The following is a 22,898-nucleotide window of genomic DNA, read 5'->3' as shown; positions in this document are numbered from 1 at the left end:
AAACTAAAAACAAAACTTAATAAAAACCATACAGACACATTACTAAAACTAAAACTAAAAAGTATTTAAATGAAAGCTAACTCAAAAGGCTGGACATCACTGAGATGTACATGAAAAAAAACCTTTTAAAGTATCTCAATAGTCTAATGCCAGGGACTCTTACCCACTAAATCCCATTCTCCATTGGGGATGTATGTAGAGATGTCCACCGCCTGCATCTGTAGGTCCAGCAGCCAGCCGTTATGAGTCCAGGAGCCAAACTTGAGGTCACATTTCTGTATATCGAATGGGAACCAGCGCACATCTATGTAACATGTACTCTTCAGAATACCTGTGTGATTACACACAAACACACACACATAACAAAATCAATAGGCTAATAGAGAAAATCGTGTGGAATTGTAGTTCTATGAATGAAAATGATCTTAACTATTACACTATACCTTGTCACACTTAAATCTACAAAACTAATGTAGCCAAACATATAGAATAAGTGTAGAAACTAAATAATAAACCAAGTTGTCTTTTAAGTGATTTAGCAAAATACTTACATAAAATTCAGTTATTAAAATTCACCAGTATGATTATTTATTTTCATCTTGACTATAAATAAAAATTCTGTTTTATTAAAAAATAATAATATTTTAAATCAGCATTTTAAACGCTGTATTTGAATTTAAATGCTACTAGTGAATTTACATCACAATATTATAATTTATACAACAGGTCTACAAATCTGATTGTATGCGAGAGGAGTGTGATATTCCAGAGATATCGGATTCGGAACTCCAACCGTTTCACCATTTGTATCACTCCGTTTGCTGTATTTCTCACAGCTAGTGTCATGGCAGATGCCTAAAACCACTATAATTTTATAAATAATGCTGTTTTGTGTCATGCAGATTTGTGTCATACACATTAATTATGCTAAAGATAACATGTCTTCAGAGATGTAAGCTTCAGGGTGTCAGCGGGCGATCAGCATTAATGAACCTGCCGAGAGCAGCCTTAGCTCGGTCAGATTTCTGGAATTTGCTGCTGACTCTGATGTCTCTAAAGTGGTTAAACATAAGATTTAACTCGTTTGATTTGGGTAACGGGCAGTCTTTAATCTCATTAATCTATTATTTGTTCCAGAGCAAATAGTTTTGGATGAGGGCAAAATCTCATCATGTTATATTTTATGTAACTTATATATGCTGCATATCAGAGTGCTGCCTTTGTACCTTTGACTGAATTCAACTTTTACAATGGCTGTTGTTGTTTATTGAATATTAATATTTAATAAATAGTATTTTATTTAAATAATAGTATTTAATAACAGTATTTATTATTCAAAAATGGTGTGTATTTGCGCTCATGATGGGAATTAGTTACATTGTTCCACCATTAGATGGCGACAAGATTTTTTTTTATGCAAGAGTCAGCTGTAAAGACTTTTATATTGAAAGAGACTGAAACAGTGTTGTAAAAAAGACAATTTTACAACACCTTGTAAGACAAACAACAAATGAACAGTCAATAAAGGCAGCGCTGTCATCGGAAAGCACATTCATTAACAGATGAACGGATAGTGCGACAAAGATATTACCTCAGAAGACATTCAAACTAATGTTTTACTGTGAATACGAGATTGAGCTGAAGAATGAATGCTGTATCAGATGCAGATAATCACACTCGCTCATTCAGTCTCTCTCATAGTCTACTCTACATAAAACAACACGCTTTTAATGAAGCATCTCAAGGTTCCTTCGTTACTAGCTCTAAAGTGATGTTTCCGAATTAGCAACGGAGCCTTGGGCTCATCTGTTAAACTATTAACTTGTGTTAATATCATCATCTGTTTAACTATTAATCTGTGGCAGAAGGAAGTATTTCTGTTTGTTTTAAAAATACACTTTGGTTGTTTCTCATTTATTTACACATTTGTGGCATCAAACTTGTTGTATAAATGCAATATCACACTCGTAGCCATGTAATACCGCTCAATATCAGCATGGGTGTGATTAGCCTGCAAAGTGTAATATTGCTCATGTACAGAATGAAACAATACACAGTATTCATTTAGATGTGCTTAAGAATATATTTAACATTGTTATTAAACTATTAGGGCCAGATTGGCTAAGCAGGGCAAATTAAAGCGCCGATGGGAGGGGAAAATTCTGCAGGTGATTTACTGACAAGGTGCACATTAAAGAACACAGACACAGCATCTCATTTCCATAATAACCAGCACAATCTAGGAAGAGCAGCACAAATTACCGCTAGCTTTAAGACATGCTTTTTTGAGCATTAAATAATGGCACAAATACCAGTAATTTGATGAGCACAAACGTTAGTAAATTGAGTTGTGTGATTCATTTTAATACTCTCCTCCCATCATTTTTTTTCTGAAAATCCTACAAATGCTTATTCAATAAGGTCAGGTGCAAAAATAACTGTCCATGCCTTTTCAGCGCTAATTCTTCACTGCACATTTTTAGTAAATCCTGATAGTACTATTTTAAAGCTAAAAGATGGTTTGCACTGGCACAAGCTGTTCGTAAATCTGGCACTTGTTTTAAATATAGTCATTATCTTTAAGTGAAATAGCATAAAGACTAAATTAAATAGAAAAAAACACACAATTGTGTGGTTGATACAGTGATAGGAATAATTTGTACCTGGTGGTATGTACTGACAGGCACCCGATGCATTAACCAGGACGTTCGTATGGAAGGTGGCATCAAACCTCTCATCAGCACTGCAGGGAAAGAACAGTCAGAATATTTTTGCAAGTGCATTCCTCAAATGTTCGCTTCCCTGTAATCTGCATAAACTTAACACACATTAGACCATCAAATACTAGTTACTGTCTTCACACACTGTGATTGGTCATGATGCAACTTAAAATAGTTTGTATCCCAGTAGCTCTCTGCAGAATAATATATGTGTCCTTGTTCTTTTGTGTTTCTCCTACCTCCTGCAAAAATAACATTCTGTTGATTAAAATGTCCAATTCAATTGACATTGTGGTTACAAGTAGGCAGTCCAGCAGTTGTATTATTCAAAAACGTATTCATAATTAATCATACATACCAAAGCACCATCAGCAATATGATTAAGAAATGAAATTCAGGTAAAAATGCAGCAGGGACAAAGGTGTTTGATAATAACTTTGTAAAATAATGTCATAAATCCTCAGTGACATTTAGGACTTATTAGTATGTAGGAGGTACACAATATGGTTTCAACTGTGTCATAGTAATTATACACATGTCCTGACCTTTTATTTGCCACATTAGTCATTTAATTAGTATTTGGACAGAGTTTGTGTACATTGTACGTGTGTGAGTGGGATGTTGGGGTGTAACGTAGGAACACACAAACACACATCGTTTATTTATGTCCAGTATACTGTCCAATGTGTGTGTGTGTAGTTGTGCTCTGACTTAAGGTACTATGGATGCTAAAGCAAAAACGCTGAAACATGCATGTCATGCAATATGCATGTTACACATTATGAAATTGCAAGCATTATGTGGCATGGCATCATATTTACAAAGTCAGCATGTGCAGCATAGGTCTAGTTGAAAATGGACAATTCAGCATTCAAATCTGAATTTTCCATTTAATAGTATTTATTAATTTTTGAATATTGAATATTCAATTAACGAAAATGGCTAACAATACTGATTATAATTTTTTTGTGATTTTACTCTTTCTTCACATATTTAATATTCAAGATAAAAACACAAAAACTATTATGTAACAAAACAAGATGCAATAATGCCCAAAAAGGACTACCCACTTCATATGCTGATATGTTCTTATGACATCCCTTTCAATCTTAGTTCTTAAAAGTCTTTTTTAAAGTCATGGAGGACAAAATCCCATTCAAAGTTCCATACCGTGAGATTTTAACTTTGTCACTGCTCTTTGCTGTCGGACATCAAAGATGACCTTTCAGCAACATTGCCAAGGTAATAATGTGTCTAATCCTTTGTGTTTCTTGTCCCTTTTTTTAATGGTGGTTTGGCGGATTACAACCTGCCAAACTGAAAGGAGGCTGCCTGGCTCACATTATGACAGAATAATTATTTTGACAGCAATTAGCACAAGAACCAGCCTGCAAATTACCAGTTTGCCATACAAATCACCTGTCATGCTCACAATGATGCCTTTGCTCAACATAAAATATCCATTACATGCCTGTAAAAGAGTAACTTAATGGCTCAGCAGTCAAGCAGTCAAGTCAAAACTATGTAAAATTAATCCATTATTCACAATAACTGACATTTATTTAATTAATACTTACACTTCGCATTAATTATTCACCTGGATAAATCAAGTGTAGTAGTGTCTCTAAATAGTTGCTCTAAAACATGCAGTATTTAAGTAAAAAAAAAAAAAAAAAAAAAAACCTTGTATAGCTTAATGTAGTGCGAATGATGTCTCTCACTGAAATATTTAGTAGAAAACCCATGAAAGGTTTATGTTATTTAAAAAATCCACATTGTTATATAAATATTTTGGACTATGGGGGGTGCCATTATTTTGATTACGTTGAACGGTTTTACTTGGTGAGCTACTGGCACTAAGCTACGCTATTTCTGCCGAAACACAACTCGGAATAGTCCTTTTTTACGGTCCGCATTCGGAAACCAGAATCTTTGAATAGTTATGTAAAATAACTTCTGCCTTGTCGGTGCCAATAGCCTCGTGGTTAGTACGTCGACATATAGCGCAACTGCGCACACAGCAACCCGAGTTTGATTCCCGTCTCATGGTACTTTGCCGATCCCACACCCTCTCTCCTGCCAAGCTCTTTCCTGTCATCTCTCTACTGTCCTATCGCAATAAAAAGGCATAAAAAGCTCAAAAAAATAAATAATAATAACTTCTGCCATAGCCTGTATGAATGGTGATGCCCATTGTGATTTATTAATGAAAAAAAAATCATCATAGATGTTTCATCAAAACATTAACCATACATCATGACCAGACAATGGGCAGAACAGTATCACTATTTTATTTTCCGAGCTGTGTTGCGGTAAAAATAGCGTAGCTCAGTGCCAGTAGCTCACTGAGTGCAACTAATCTACATAATAAAAATAATGGCACCCTTCATAGTCCAAAATATATCTGTTAATCAAAGAACAAAAGAGAAAGAGGAAATCAAAAACTTTTGTAGCTTTAATGATTCATTGATATTTAATTTAGTATTTAATGTTTGCTAACTTCATTCAACTTCTGTAGATTTTTTGTTATTTTTTTTTAAATATAATACATGTTAAAATGAATAGCTCTACATTATACTGTAATGTTAAATGGCTGTAGTCAGTAGCTGTGTTTCCACTCACCTATGTTTATGTGCATTTAGGAATATCACATAAAAAAACGCCTTGGAAATGCCAAGATGCGCATAAATTCTAAAAATGCGCATAACTGAGTAGGATAACCTTTTTATCCGATAAGAAAAAATGTGCATAAACTACAATGTAAACACATTTACCAAATAAATTCCACCATGCGCATTCAAAATGTCATGTGACTTTGCACATTGGATAGGATAAGTTAATTAACCAGCGGGCCGATCTCTCTGGACAGCATCTGAAATGTTGTTTTGGTCGTTCTGAAGTGCCTGAGCAATGTCTGTCATCACAGTATTTCTGTATAACTGTCTTACACGACTGTGTTTTGTATGCTCTGAGGCAAGTAATATAAAAAGTCTTACATTCAGTGGCTTCTTCTACCTTTATTAGTGATATTTAGTGCCAGTTTATCAGGAAGTGACAAATTTGTTCTCTTTGACTCGTTGGATGGAAATAGTGCCTTATTTGCAAATGTTTTATGCGATATTCCAGTTTTGCGCACAAGTTAAATTTGCATCTTTGGATGGAAACACAGCCACTGGTTAAATATTAGGAAAAAGAACAATTTCCTAGAGACATCAGTAATATTGGTATTTGAGATACTTACCTTCAGTCATAAAAGATATTAACAAATGTTAAAAATATACTGTCTTTATGTTGTTTCTACGTTAATTTGAAGATTCAATATGAAATAATTACAATATAAAAGTATATTTAAAAACTTTAATGTTAGGTGTGATTAATCCTGATTAATTTCAGAAAAAAAAGTGCGGCTAATCAGTAATTATTTTTTTTAATCAATTGCCAGCACTAGTAAATTTAAAAATGGACTGTTCACACAGGAAATGACGTTCCATCTTTTTACCGGTAAAGCATCTTTCACACATCAGTTTCAAAATACCGGTAAATTCTGTGACATCATTAACCAGAAATGTCCTCTAGGCATCTTACATCAGCACGCTCTGACCTCATACGTGCTCATACCATTAAACTCGTTCATGCGTTCACACAGGGTAATTTACTGGTGAGGTTACAACTTCTCATACCAGTAAATTTCCAGAATGAATTTACCGGTATTTTTGAAAAGGTCCTCTTCACACATGATCTCCTTATGGTAATTTACCAGTAATTTACCAATAAAGACAGTTATGTGTGAAATGGGCTAATGAAATTGCTTACAGCTGCTTTAAGGTTGTATCTATTTCTCTCAGTCATTGATTAAAAATCACACTGAGAGCAGTGTTAAAGAATGAATGTTGTTTGGTTAGTAGCTGTCGTCATGCATTCAGTTTTAGTGTTGACGTGGACAACAGGTGGTTCATTGTATAGCTGAGAAAAGAAGCATCTCTTAGACAATATCCTCTTGCCTCTTAGAGATAACGTGAACTTGACATCTTTCCATTGTGCACAGAACCATTCTCTATCAATTTTCAAGCTAAAACAATCTTCACAGACACATTCAAAATAATCTGATTTATCCATGTTACTAATCCGATTAATTCTAAACTAATCCAGTATATTCTAAACCAAATACCAAAATCAATGGATGATCACACGTAGCTTCTGTCCTGCACATTTACATTATATTACTGGCACAGATGACTCCAGTTTAATGCACCCCACCACATCCATCCTCATTGAATATTTTAGCTAAACGCATCCTGCCTTGTCTTTAAAGGTTTAAACTCTGTCGACTTGTCCTCAGTGTCAGAAAGCAAAGTCAGCATCTTTCCTGGATGTTCTCTTCATATATTCATCTTAATACGGCATGATGCTTTAGCTAATGTCGTCTGCCAAGAGGATCATTGTAATTGGTTAAGTGCCATGAGTTATATTTTTAAGGTGTGCATGATCTGGCAGAATTCGGATGATGTACATTAAAAGCTCTTTACATCTTTTCCTCAAACGGCAGTAAGTAAGTTGCGGCTTTAGGAAGAGGTGACACCTGTCAAGCTATGACAAAAGACATTTGCATAATGCAGATTTATGAAGCCTGCCCATAGAGAAGGCAATTACTGCTGTCAGTCACTATCTCCCATTTCTACCTATCATACAGGCACATTTAGTTGCAATTCTAATTATCCATGACAAATGTGTTAAATTAAAACCAAATGATTGTCGAGAATATGATGTTATTGTTAGGGTGGCATTATTAGCTAATATGGTGGAAATAAACTGTTTGCAGAGCACATGGGACCAATCTAGACCAATACAGTGATGACATGCTGGTCATCATTTTGACACATTACTAAGTGACTAATAACTGATAACTGTACTAAGTTAGGAGATCTTTTACATTTCCTTCTTCCTACACACTTCATGCTTCTTGAGTTAAACAGTTTTCTTGTGAATGGCAAATGTTGTGAAGCACCTTGCCACAGTTTCTTCAGCATTTCTGTTGTCTTGTGATGCATTTATAAAGGATGTTCAGAGTCAAAAATATGCATTTGCATTTTAAAGGGTTAGTTTACCCAAAAATGAAAATTCTGTCATTAATTACTCACCCTCATGTCGTTACAAACCTGTATTACTATTGTTCATCCTCAGAACACAAATTAAGATATTTTTGATGAAATCCAAGAGCTTTCTGACCCTGCATAGACAGCAACACATCTGACATGTTCAAGGCCCAGAAAAATAAAATTACGGTTGAACCAAAGATGTCACATGGACTATTTTGTCTATGTCTTTACTACCTTTCTGGGCCTTGAACGTAGTAATTCCGCTGCTGTCAGAAAGCTCTCGGACTTCATCAAAATAGCTTAATTTGGGTTCTGAAGATGAGTAATTAATGACAGAATTTTAATTTCTCTTGGAACTATCCCTTTAATTCATATAAACAAGAGAACCTAATAAACTCTCCATTCAACTTGTTAATCTAGTTGGATATCCAGTTATAACCCACAAGATGTTCATTATTTGTCTCATTAAAGGAGAACTCCACTTCCAGAACAAATAATTTACTCACCTCCTTGTCATCCAAGATGTTCATGTTTTTCTTTCTTCGTGAAGAAATTATGCATTTTAAACACAAAAGCTCATGTAGCACAGGCTCTGGGATGTGCGGCCACGATGTTGTTCTTGAATGATTTGTTCATTTTGAACGAATCTTTAATGTGACTTGGGAAGAATGAGTCTTCTCGGGCAGTGATTCGTTCAGTCGCGCATGGGCAACATCCTATTAGGTTCTGTGCTGGAATTAGTTCACCTGTTTCGAGTCTTCGGGTTTTTCGAGTTGTTTGTTCATCTTATGGGGCTGTCACATGATGAACGAACGAATCAAACCCGAAGACTCGAGAGATGAACTAATCAATTCTCTTTCCGACTCACACTGCATTGGTTAAGCTTTTGGGGCTGTCATGACACAAACCCAAAAACTTTTCAGATAAGAGGTGAGGTGAGCTAATCATAGACTAAAGACCCAGGTAAACAATGAATTAATCTTTTCTGTTTCTTGTAGCATTATAGTTTTGTCTTGTTTGTAGTTTGTAGTGTTTGTAGTTTGTAGTGCGTTTGTGTAAGCAGATGTATTAGGGAAGTAACACGTAACATTTTAATTATATTTTGCTAAAATGAACAAAATGACTCGGAAAAAGATTTGTTCGCTTTGCTGAACGAGACTCAAAGGTCCGAATCGGTAAAATGATCCAAACTTCCCATCACTACTATGAATCGAGTGTTTTTTTATTACATTGCCTGTCAAGCCTGTATTTTTTGTCACTAATAAATTCATCCAGCTGCAGTCTGCTCTATAAATTAGTGTTGCGCACAAAATCTGGCAGTTATATATATTCTCCAACAAAATGAAAGCTCATTTTAATTATTGTTGTACTCAGTCCAAATATAATAAGCCTGGATTATTAAGACAACACCAAGAACAGACCGTCCCAAGCTCTTTACACATTATTCTTTAATGTGAAATCCGATTAAAAGAAAATGGTTAAAAAATCAACTATAATACAATTCCGTATTAGAAATTTAAAAGATTTATTTATTGTCATAATACACAGATATTTTAGTATGGCCGTCAATAGAGATACAATGGGGGGGAACTAAAAGGGAAACACCACTGATTATCTTTATAACTGAAATTTGAAGCAAATATGTGTAATCATGCATTCCTGCTGAATACACACAAAAGACTGTGATGTTTGAAAGAACAAAAAAGAAAAATGGGAGGGGGTGGAAGTCTTGTATTCAGTCCCACCCATTATATAAAAGACGGCGGTGGTAGGGAAAGTGAATCTGACCTCCGAGCTCTGTCTAAATAATACATAACACTACATCTGTACTCTCTCAGCACACACAAACACGGCCAACTCACAGCATGTTTTATATTAGCGATAAGGGGACATTAAGTGTGAAGTGAGAGAGTGTTTACGCTGGGATTAAGTACAATACAGTGCAATTGTCACAACTGTTTGCTGGAACATCAGAATATTACATGTTGCAAAATGCCATTCCTCACTCAAAATATTTAATTCATGCTTTAAAACCTAGTTATTGTGTCAGTAAATTGGCCAATACCTTGTCATGTGAGCCACCCTGGTCAAAATGTTTAGATATTTTTTGCACCATGATTTTATGGAAAGTAAACCAAATTTCATTTCATTTTGTGTTATATGTTAATTTCATTTAGTTTAATTTTATTTCATATTTTTTATATGCAATTTTTTTACTTTCTTGTTGACTGCTTTCTATACAAGAATGTCAGTTTTGTCTGTTGTCATTAATACTATAGTACACAAAATGAAAATAAACATTTTTATTTATACAGTACATTTATTTTTGTAGAAATGTTACATGTAAAATGAAAATTCACCATTGCTTATTCATTTTTACACACTCTATTGTCTTTCCCTGACACATTCTTACATAGCTTACACATATAATGCCCTCACCCAGTTGTCATCCAAGATGTTCATGTCTTTCCTTCTTCAGTCATAAAGAAATTATGTTTTTGAGGAAAACATTTCAACATTTTTCTTCATATAATGGCCTGGTATGGTGCCCCGATTTTGAACTTCCACAATGCAGTTTAAATGCGGCTTCAAATGATCCCAAATGTGGTTGTAAATGATCCCAGTCGTGGATCATTCCTCATTTCAAAATCATCCTACATCGCTGCAGAAGTACCGACACAGTCCTTGCAAAGTAAACATGCAAAGAAGATCAAACACCCTTAACAAAAAAGGTAAAACAGCGATATAGGACAATTTTGAAGTTGAGGGAGAACATGAGATGGGAATTTTTCTACATACCCTTACTGTCATAAACCGGAAAAAAACAGTCCAGGCAGAGTAAGACAAGATGAGAGTTTCACATTAAAAAGTATATAAATTGTATTATTTTTATGAAAATAACCGATTGTTACTCTAAATAAGACAATTTTTTCTCGGCTGGGATCGTTTACAACTGCATTTAAAGCCGCATTTAAACTGCATTTTGGAAGTTCAAAATCGGGGCACCATAGCAGTCCATTATATGAAGAAAAATTCTGAAATGTTTTCCTCAAAAAACATAATTTCTTTACGACTGAAGAAATAAAGACATGAATGGGGTGAGTACATTATGTGAATCTTTGTTTTGGAAGTGGACTTCTCCTTTAACACATTTCTAGAGACTGATGTAATGTACAAATGTAAATGCATGTATACAGTACTGCTATAGCTGCTGATGTTTAGGGTTGTGACATTCCTCCTTGTTCAAAAATGATAGTGATTGTGCTGGACAAACCCCATATGCTTCCAAACTTGGATGATTAGCAAGATTGTGATTTCTATTTCATTACAATGACAAGTAGGGTTGCAAGTAGGCAGAAAATGTACAGTAAAATTACAGAAACTTTTCCAAAAAAAAAAAAATTGTAAAAGTTTCCAAAAATTCTGTAAAGCATTCACCCATTTGCAACCCTAATGGCAAGCCATTTGCTAACTTAGACATTACAACCATTCCATGTCAGATATTTATGGAATATACATGCATGTCTGACAGACTTTGATAACTGAATGGATAATTTAGCATATAATGGCTCACACAATGAAAGATTGTTAAGGGTTAAGAGTATAGAGTTTGTACTTCAATTTTAGTTCTTTTGCACACATTCCAAAACTTAATTGAAACTAATTGTCCAGATACCTGAACTTATTGTTCTGAGAACAAAAAAAACATCATTTGAGAGAAAAATGATAATATTCTATAACACATTTGTAGTATTTAGTGTATATTGGAACATATTGTAGAGTCACCATCTATTCCATCTGAACAGAAGTCTGATATATATATCACACTACCATACTAACAAGTGTATGTCATCTCTTGCCCAGCTCTTGTAAATAATTGAGATTTCTTTGAAAAATGTATTTGTTCTAAAATCTAAAACAAGAGAAAATATGACAACACCTTGATTTCCGCAATATGCTATCATTGAATACAGGATGTTTGTGCACATCAGAACAGAAAAAGACACTTAAAATAGACTGCACCCACCCCTGATATTTCCCCACTTTTTTCAACAGTCCTCTCTTGAAATGAATCTCGTAAAGACACAAGAACTTTCATCCAACCACTGCCACTGCATACAATTTCTTTGAGACAGACAGAAAAGAAAGATTTGAAATGGAATTTTTCTTTATTATTTCAGTCACACTGTCTCTCTCTAATGCTCTCTTTTATTGTTTGTTTCCTTTCAGAAGAGTGACGTTGCCATCATCAGGAGTTGATGATCTATGGGTAAGCAGCTAAATGATGTGTGTCATTTTATTCTCACCTTAATAAATTCTCTCTCTGTATTCTTCTCCATTCTCTTTTCTTTTACTAGTGGCATTCACCTTAAGGTGTATGTTTGCTGTAAACTTTGTTCTACACTGTAAAAAATAAAAAACACAATTTGTTGAGTCAGCTTAAAATAATCTGTTACCCTGCTGCCTTAAAATTTTAAGTTCAGTTAACTAAAATAAGTTTAGTCAACTTGAAATGTTAAGTTGTACTAAGTAACAACTTAGATATTTGTGTTTGCTAAACTTAACAGATGGGTAAGTAACCCAGCTGCCTTAACATTTTAAGTTGATTCAACTCAAATATCTAAGTTGTCACTTAGTATAATTTAACATTTCAAGTTGAATAAACTTTTTTTGAGTTGACTGAACTCAAAATTTTAAGGCAGCCAGGTTACAAATTATTTTAAGTTGACTCAACAAATTGTTTTTTTTTACAGTGTAATCACCTCTACAACATGATCTGAACATCTGCTGACTAAGACGAAGCATGTGGAATTTATTAGAAAAAGCCACATACAATGGATGGGATATGATAAAAATGATAAAAAATGTAGCTACATGCAGAGGATCAGAATAGTTGTTTTACATTACATAAGATGGATAATGAGAATAAAATAAAGGTAAGGGAGGAGTAAAAATATATTACATAAAATACACAAGAGGTAGGATTTGTAATATGTAAGTATGAATAGTGTTGGGTATTGCACACAAGTAATTTTTATTTGACAAATCCTGCTTGTAATTTGCTTCTCTTTTCAGAAGCTGATTATAAAGTTAAGACCATTATTCTTCCTACACTTCCTCCTTGAGAAAAATAAGGATTTATATTGATAGACATAAAAAAAATTAAACTGAATTTTTTAATGCCCAGTATTTTTTTATGCCTTTTAAGTTGCTGCTTAAAAGTTTTATTATAACACTCTGACTTCCTGTAATTACATTCATAATTCAATGTTATGATCCAGACTTTCTTAATGTAAATGTTTTAATGGTTCTACTGTTGTCGGCAGGTGGATTTGTAGTAGTTTTTGAGCTATGAAGGCAAATGTAAAAAAGAAAGTTACAATTGCCTCTGGTGTCCCCTAATGCCAGTTTGTGATGTGTAAACTGATGTTTCACTGCTTGTCTCTATTGCCAGAGCTTTCAATTCTGTGGGAAGAGCAACTAGATTGAAGTATGATTTTATAAAGAGTGCATCACAAATCAGTTTTGAATTCCATTCAGATGGAGCAGATGGTGACTCAAATCTACTGAGTATTGGCACAAGGCTTGTGTTTTCAAAGCCCACCTAAAGTTTAACACTGCTTAAAGGCATGGTTCACCCAAATATAAAAAATCTGTCATTATTTACTCACCTTCATGTCACTGCAACATGAATGACTTTCTGTCTTCAATAGAGCAAAAAAGGAGATGCTGTAAGGAATGTTCTTGCTGCTCTTTCTCATACAACATTTAAGCTCTTGGTAAGTAAGTAAATTATGGTTTTTGAGAAAAACATTTCAGGATTTTTCTCCATATAATGGACTTCATTGGTGCCCCGATTTTGAACTTCCAAAATGCAGTTTAAATGCAGCTTTAAAGGGCTCTAAATTATCCCAGCCAAGGAAGAGGGGTCTTATCTAGTGAAACAATTGGGGGGGGTTTTGTTTTGTTTTTTTGAAAAATAAAAATTTGTATACTTTTTAAGCACAAAAGTTATTCGTTCATCTTATGGGGCTGTCACGTGATGAATGAACAACTCAAACCAAAATACTTGTCAGATAAGAGGTGAGGTGAGCTAATCATAGACTAAAGACCCAGGTAAACAATGAATTAATCTTTTCTGTTTCTTATAGCATTATAGGTTTGTCTTGTTTGTAGTGTGATCAACGTTTGTGTAAGCAGTAGATGTGTTAGGGAAAACATGTAACATTTTAATTATATTTTGCTAAAATGAACGAGATGACTTGAAAAAAGATTCGTGCATTTTGCTGAATGAGACTCAAAGGTCCAAGTCGGTAAAATGATCCAAACTTCCCATCAGTACTACGAATCACGTGTAAGTTCATCGTCTGTGTACTGAGTACGGCGAAAAACTCCATCTTATTTTCTCCTACAACTTGAGAGGAGGACATCGTTGTACCTTTTTGTTTGTAAACAACGTTTACAAACTTACTTGCACTTTCTTAGTCTTTGCCTGTTTGCTCTGTAAACACTGGGTCTGTAGTTCCGCCTAAGTTCCGCATGACCTTTCGACTTGACTTAGTAGGACGTAGTGTCATGAATGTGCATCCCAGAGCCTGTGCTACACAAGCTTTTGTGCTTAAAAAGTATAAAAAAATTTCCGAAGAAAATGACTGATCAATTCGCTAGATAAGACCCCTCTTCCTCGGCTGGGATCATTTAGAGCCCTTTGAAGCTGCATTTAAACTACATTTTGGAAGTTCAAAATCGGGGCACCAATGAAGTCCATTATACAAAGAAAAATCCTGAAATGCTTTCCTCAAAAACCATAATTTCTTCACGACTGAAGACAGAAAGACATAAACATCTTGGATGACAAGGGGATGAGTAAATTATTTGTGAATTGTTGTTCTGGAAGTGGAGTTCTCCTTTAACACAGTACCATATCCACACAGATATGAGGCACATGAAAATATGTCTATATAAGCTCGCTAAAGCTCTGTTTCACTGATTTGTTTGACAGACTTTCTCCTGTTGAAGTGAGATCAGTGCTCCTGTATTATTAAACAGTCTCTGTTCCTGTCGGTCATCATTCAACACAGAGGAAGTACAAATTTACTCTTATTCACTTCATGTGTCTTGATCGTCATGTGTCTTGTCTGCACATTCGTTTACACTTCGTCATATAAATGTAGTTACTGTAGACCATCCAAAGTAAACACAGTTTGAGTTTAATCTACAGTACATAAACTACTTAATTCATCATCTGTTCTAATTTTGTGCATAATCTAATGAATATTCATGATCCAAGCCTTTGTCCTCAAATGCCAATTTTTGGCTACACAGTGTCCTTGTTAACATGTTAAATGTTATTACAATAGAAGTAACATTACGCATAATTACATTCAACTAACCCTAACCCAAACTCGAATCCTAACCATAACCCTATAGTAAGTACACATTGTTAATATTCTTATATAGTTACACTGTAACAAAGACACCTTAAAATAAAGTGTAACCCTACTTTTTTAAACAAAACTATGATCACATCAGTTGAATCCTATATTCATTTATAGATGGCAATCGAAGGAATGTTTATTTTGGCCTATATTTTGGCTAAGACTAATCGATAACACGATTTTACAGTGAGCTTGTTACACTTGTACATGTACTTACTATAGTAATAACAGTAAATTATTAGTGCTGTCATTAAAAAAATTGACTAATGTCAGCGGCGATAGCCTTGTGGGCAGCGAGCCGACATACAGCGCCGTTGTAACCACTTATTCTTACCACTCAAGGTACTTTTGTTGAATTGCTGTTTCTGTTGTCTGAAAACCAATAAGCCACAATAAGGAGTGTGTTGTATGTGTGATGATAAAATCACTAAACAGCCTCCTGTGGCTTATTGCTCTGTCAGAATAAGACGTTGTATTAGGCAGGTTTAAGAAGAACACACTTTTGTGGGCTTCAAGCAAACAAAATGCTTTAAATGTAACTATGTGTCCATTACCTGTTATACAGCAGAATATCTGGTGTCCAGATCTGATTAGATGGGAAACGCAGGGTCTGAACACCAGGATAGTTATCAGGGTTCCAGCTCAGGTAGATATCAGTCCATGCCTGAATACACAAAACACACATTAGATTCAAGACCATTAAAATACTTAATTGCTAAAAACACAAACATATTCTGGTCCGTCCTTGTAGGGACGTAGTATATAGGCGTAATGGTTTTTATACTGTACAAACCTTATTTTCTATCGCCCTATACCAACCCTACATCTAAACCTACCCGTCATAGGAAACTTTCTGCATTTTTACTTTATCAAAAAAAGCTCATTCTCTATGATTTATAAGCTTTTGTAACCACAGGCACCTCAATTTAGGTCCCCACCGCGAGTATTCAGGTTTAAGTTGCCACCAGGATGTATAAACCAAACACACACAAAGTCAGAAAACACAGTCACACAGCTGTGGTCAGCCCAGGGTACACACATTTACCATTGGGAAATAAGAAAAAAGCATAAATACACATAAAACAGAGCAAATATGCATATGAAATACATATAGCACAATGTGCTTAAACAGTGTCCAAAAATCACTTAATTGCCAGAGATTAAAGTTAAATAAAGTCATTGAAAGTTCAGCTTTTTAGAATAAATAATATGTGTTGACATCTCGCTTTTTTTTGCATGAACTCCACCTGATCCCTCACTCAGAGCTGTAAATGGCCCTTGGCTATATTTTCTTCAGCCTAAAGTTGCCTCCCCCGCTGTATTATAGGGCAGGTTAATATGTGGTGCCACTGTGGATTTAGAGTGATATAATCTTTTTTTTACAGCTTTTTTAAGTTTTTATTATAAGCAACAGAAAGCACACTACTGTTTTATTAAATTAATTTAGAGATGCCATCAGCTGAGGAAAGGCAAACAAGATGTTGCATTCTGAAATCAAACTTGCTGTGTTGATAATAAGAACAAATGTTTTCATTGTTTGACACTCCTATACAGTAGCATTCTAGTGCTGCAGGTCTATTGTGGCTATTGTGGTTGTTTGTTGTTGATAGATCCTCATTATGGAAAATGTGAAAATAGTTCATTCAGAGTTTAAACTCAGCCACAGAGCTTCCTCAAGTCCCATTCCTTTTTTTTTTTTAAAATGTTAAAACATTGTGTGTGGATGCATAATATGAATATCTGAACAATGGACTGCTCATTCAGCTTCAGAACCTATAACTGATTAATTAGGAGTTAGTTCACCCAAAAATTAAAATTCTGTCATCATTTCCTCACCCTCACGTTCTTCCAAATCCAAGACTTTCATTACTCTAAATGTTAAAAACATAAATGCTAAATGTTAATATTCTTTTATCATTTTTGTCCATCCACTGAAAGTTTTCAAGCTTTGAAAAGTACATAAATACATTGTAAAGTAATCCGTATGAATGTAACACTTTAATCCAAGTCTTCTGAAGAGACATGCTTTATGTGATGAATAGGTTTTAATATGCACTTGTATTTATTTCTGTAAACACTGATCAACACACATGCATAAAGCATGACATCTTTGCTTTGGGCAAAAATAAACAAGGTTTGTCCTTGCACATCAAGCATGCATGTTTAAGAGAGAACAACAGTTCTTTCTGGTTCTCGAATCTGAATGGCTGATAAGAGTGCGATATTAGAGTGATATCAGAACTCCAGCAGCCATTTCACAGTTTGTAATCTTATCACTCCTCTTGCGGTACTTCATACAGCAAGCATTCTTGGTGGATGCCCAAATCCAGTATCATTTTATAAATATTACAGTTTCTGTGTCACGGAATGTAGTTTTAAAAGGTTTTCAGGTGAGAATGTACTTGACGTGAGATTATGCATTGACATGTGAGCTCCAGATCATCAGCAGCCATTCTGTACTCATGAATCTGGTTGACAGCGCCTCTGGGAATTTACCGCTGGCTCTGATGTCTCTATAGTGGTTAAACATGAGATATAATTCGTTTTTTACATGTCTAAGGTGTCCACAAAATGTGTCTGTGAAGTTTCAGCTCAAAATACCCCACAGATAATTTATTATATCATTTTGAAAATGCCTATTTTGAGTGGAAGCAGAAACATGCTGTTTTCATTAAGCACAATAAGACATGAAAGAGAAACACTCATATGCCTTGTGACAGCCACAATATCAGAAGTTTAAACTGATATGGCTTTAAAACGCATGATTGCAGCACAATAGACATGATAATCAAAACCAAACACTTTTTATCTGAGGTACGAGCTGTAAAGGCACAGCCCTATTCTGGAAAAGGGGGCGGGGAGCAGCAGCTAATTTGCATTTAAAGAGACATGTACAAAAACAGCGTGTTTCTGCTTCCACTCAAAATAGGCATTTTAATGATAATAAATGATCTGTGGGGTATTTTGAGCTGAAACTTCACAAACACATTCTGTGGACACCTCAGACTTATATTACATCTTGTAAAAAGGGGCATTATAGGTGCCCTTTAATAAAAGTCTTATTGGTTGGAAACAACATCAGGGTGAGGAAAAGATTAAAAAAAATGTTTTGGATAAACTATCCCTCTAACTCCTGGAAGTTTTGGTAGAATGATGGACAGTAGGTTAGGTACATCTTTTTTTTTATTACGTTTGTTCCTCTTTATCTCTTGTATTACAGATTGCTGTCATTATAATGCGACCTTTAAACTATTTCTGATAACTTGTGTGTGTGTGTTCACTGATGCACAATTAATTGAGTTAAAACAACAGGGAGAAAATCATGTTTGTTTCATCCTCACAGATCACATCAGATCAGTCAGGAGGAAAGAGGAGTCTCTGTCCCACACGTCTCTCTCTCTCTCTCTGTGTCTCTGTGGCTCAGATGTCCCAGTGTGCTTTAGTGAGCGTATTCCCTGAGGCGCTGCCTCTCTCGGCGGACACAATGGCTCGCTCTGCACTGACAACATGATAGGATCAGGGAATGTGCGCTGCACAAATTTCCTATATGTACTGCGACACATATATACAGTAGAACATACTGTTTCTTCTCCGTGTCCAAAAAAAGCACAGGAAGAAAACAACAGATCCACTTTGTTCCCAACATCATGTGCAGTTTCATGTTTTTTAACCCTCCCACGTCTCTCAGCCTTTATCTCAATCATAAATGTATGTGTTTCATGCTACATTTACCATGTGATGTCCATCTGTGGGACATACATTGCAACATCAACAAATCAAAAGTCAGTTTGTGGGTGATCATCTGTGCGAGGCCTGTTTGGCACTTTGGAAGGCAACTGGTCTGAATGTTGGGTTCAAAATCAGAGCAGCCCCTTTGTGGAAAATTTCTTATCCAGCTTAATTTCATGGTTAAGTGCTCAGTTGGCTAAACTCGTGCATTATGGCTGATGAGGTCAATAAAGGTGATTTAGAGCTAGCCAATGTTTCAGACAGATAGAAACACCTTTTAACAACTGAAACTCACAGTTGGCACAAACCAATTGGTGCCATTTGTGTATATACACATTTACGAACATGCCTTTCAACATGAAATTTCACACTTGCCTGCTTTTAGGCTGATTATGTTTACCAAATATATTTAACGTGCTTATGTTTCACACCTTTAGTGGTTCTGGGCATTTTAGCAATTACTTTGGTTTGTAATGTTTCTCAGCATGGAAGCTTTCACTCAAATAAATAATATTCAGATGAGTTTTGAATGCAGAACTGGAATATATTCAAAGTTTGACAACATAGCTCATCTTAATGCACTCTTGGGCGCTGAAAACAGTTTATCAACTTTACGGCAATGTTCCTATGCTTTTTAATGATTTAAATCTTGTGGTAAAATAAAATATGTTTTTATATATTCTCCATCTGAATTGTGTTTAGAACTCAATTATATTGCATTAAAAATGCAGTCTGAAAAAGGTACACCAGAGGACTGCAGCCTTGTACAGACCGATCCAAATGCAAACAGCTCAAAGTAAGTTATGAAGTCAGAAAGCCCATTATAAATCAAGCTCCCAGACAGACCTGATCGTGTTCCACTTCAAGCTGTTATTTTAGTTGTAAATCTGCTTGATGTGACCAAGGGGCATGACATTAAACCTAGAAGCCATTGAAATGTTGTTATCTTGTTGCTCTGAGGTTTAAAACCTTTGTTAGCGTCACCTGCGAGCCATGCGACTGGAACAACTTATTTAAATTTCAAATAATTCTGTTGTTTGTGCTTTCCAGGGTGATGTCTAAACAATGAGCATTTGAGGAAGATGTGCCACTGAGCGGCATAACTGAGCAGGACAGGAACACAGAGACCGTCATGTTTAAAACAAGCCAAATTGCTATTAGACTTTCAAAAATGATGGCGTATAAGGAGGAGGACATGGACTGCTCTGTATTAAATGAGGGAGAGAAATCATTACAATCAATATGGCAGCTATAGGAATGGAAGTCCTAACTTTCAGTTAAAAAGCCAGTCATCTTTTTTTATGCTTGAATTTACTAAAAATACAGTAAAATAGTTTTTAGCTAAAGAAGCAACATTTACAGTATGATACCACTGTGATCAGGTTTTATCCCAGGCTGGAAAAACATGCCTGTGTCTGGTGACATTTCTGTAAAATAAATGTGTCTCACAAATCTGATTGTGTCTCACAATTTTGTACGAAACAGATATATGTGAATCTGGCATCTGAATCTGGTGCTAAAAGGTTTGGATTTGAAAATAACACACGATCTACACTAAATCCTAAAACCAAATGTAAGATAAAAGCACATTTACTAAAACAACCATGTCATTCAGAGCTTTCCCTATCCCTATTTTTTCCCCTCGTCCTAAAAAAATACCGTAAATACAGCGTTTTCTCAAGAAATTTCTGCGTACACACAAAACCTCTAAAACCGACTCAAAATGATGTAGTATACATGCCAGACCAGTATGTGGCGCTGTAATTCTGCCACAGAGATACACTAAAAACAGAGAAGACAACTTGTGTGTGCATAAACCGTGCGCGCTATATACAAACCCAAGAAGACGGAACAATACATTTATTACACTACTTATTAATCTGTGTTAATGTTAGTTAATAAAAATACAGTAGTTCATTGTTTGTTCATGTTGTTGTTGCTGTTATGTGACGTAGCCGTGTGTTTACAGCAGCCATACTGAGATGCTCTGGCTTCACTTTTCTATAGTGGAAGGAAGTGGAGACGTGTTGTCCATCTTTTTTTTTACAGTCTATGATATGTACGGGATTTATCCACTGTGGGACCTGGTTTAAGAAAATAGTGGTTTCAGGTGCCCAAAACACTGGATCAGTCTGGACGAAATGCCGATACGATACAAAATTCTTACGTATGCAGCTAAACATGTCTCTGTGTGCACAGGGCCTTAGCTTGCTTCTACAAGTCTTTGAGCTCTTTAATTGTACCTGACTTGTACCTGAGCACTCCACATCGCACGTGAATGCTGTACCAGGTGAGCTACTGAGCAAGTTTGCTACGTCAGAAGAGTCATACATATGATGTAAATGTCAAAATGTATGTTTAGAAGTCATGCAATATTAAGTGCATCTAAGCCCTAAGTGCAAATAGCATATTTTCTTAGCGATAGATGCTATTTACACTAAGTGCAAACAGCAATAGATTCTATTTTCATGTAAAAGTAGCAGTAAAATTATTAAATGGATGCCACCTTATTGGGACAACAAAGCCCTACCTATGCCTACCCCTAACCTAACCCATAAACACCTGTGAGGCACTTTATTTTATGCTTTTCGATTATTTCCTTCATTTTATTGAAAATAAATGCCTTTCTGACCTGAAATGTGAAGTGAAAAGGGAGAAGGCAAAAAGCGGATTCGAACTCTGGTCGATTGCATCAAAAAGTCACTGCCACTTGCTTTACTACTCACCACTTGGATTTTATTGCTGATGAAACTCTAGATGGAAAAAAGGTTTTAGAAAAAAGGTATTGCTGGGGTGGTACCCTAAGGTACAAAGTGAAAAGGTACAAATATGTACTTTTAAATACTAATATGTACCTTTAAGGTACCAAAATGTACTGTAAAAGTACTAAAATGTACCTTTAAGATACTAATATGTCTGTTTAGGGGTAGGTAAGGTACAAACATGTACCTTTTCACTTTTGTTCCTTAGGGTACCACCCTAGCGACAGAACTGTGCCTTAGGCTACTTGGCACAAGCTGGGGTGCTCTTCCCAAAAGCAACTATGGTCGTATGTTCTGTCGTTACCAATAGAGTTCAGTGGAAATTGCGACCCTAGTTAGCTAACAATGCTTTTGGGAAACACACCATTGATTGGTTCATATTGCGTGCTCAGCCAATGAGCTTGCTGATTTACATTTAATTGGCTGGTTATCATTTACTAGAGCATTTCTCAGCATGCTTTCAGCGTTCCTCGGAAACCCTCCACCTTCCCCAGCTCCACCTGTATAGATCTGCTATGGGTTATTATATATGCTACTTGTGCAGAAGCAGTATGCCTTAAATACTCACAGCACCATATCGGTGTATGTATTGGCAGTATAGGGAGTTCCTGTACTTGTTTTACTGCAGCAGCAGCAATAATCTACAACCAATAGCAGCAGCTATTCAGCAGCGTAGCAGATCAGTTTCACTAAGACCAAATACATTAACATTGCCGTATCTATTACCATGCTAAAGTCTTCCCAGAATTGTCATAATAGAAATTATTTTATTGAAATGTCATCGTGACAAACAGTTAAAAACACATTTTGGTCTTTCTCAAGTACATAGGAGTTGTGGCTCTTAATAAATAGTAAGTAGCTGCCCGGAAATGTTGCCAAAATGGCTGTTGAGTAAACTTAGTTGCCTTAAAGCGGTCATGCATTATTACACACGCATGCACAAGGAGTACAAAAGGAAACTAAGTAAAAACTCACCAGCTGTAGCCAGGCGTTGGTTATTAATACCTGATTTTCATCCTGGGGCAGAGAAAGAGAAAAAGAGACTCAGTATCAAATGAGGACATAAATGAAGGATTACTTCAAATTGAACAAATCTCCTTTCTGCTTCTATAATCCCAAGCCTTTCTATGAACAAAGACTTTTATTCTTTTT

General features: G+C 35.5%; 1 protein-coding gene across 1 annotated transcript in view; it reads right to left on the bottom strand.

Moving 5' to 3' along the window:
• The window catches only part of chrna8 (cholinergic receptor, nicotinic, alpha 8), a 63,668-nt gene that overhangs the window by 11,610 nt on the left and 29,160 nt on the right, over positions 1 to 22,898 (bottom strand). Inside the window, exons 3-6 of the mRNA XM_051111337.1 lie at positions 22,722 to 22,763; positions 15,810 to 15,919; positions 2,664 to 2,743; positions 164 to 331 (exon numbers count right to left, since the gene is read on the bottom strand). Coding sequence (XP_050967294.1) covers positions 164 to 331; positions 2,664 to 2,743; positions 15,810 to 15,919; positions 22,722 to 22,763 — 400 coding nt within the window. The remainder of the gene's footprint in view (positions 1 to 163; positions 332 to 2,663; positions 2,744 to 15,809; positions 15,920 to 22,721; positions 22,764 to 22,898) is intronic.

Source organism: Labeo rohita, chromosome 1 (genome assembly GCF_022985175.1).
Source record: "Labeo rohita strain BAU-BD-2019 chromosome 1, IGBB_LRoh.1.0, whole genome shotgun sequence".
Taxonomy (NCBI): domain Eukaryota; kingdom Metazoa; phylum Chordata; class Actinopteri; order Cypriniformes; family Cyprinidae; genus Labeo; species Labeo rohita.
The sequence above is the reverse complement of the archived record's forward strand: the minus strand, read 5'-3'. Positions and strand labels throughout refer to the sequence as shown.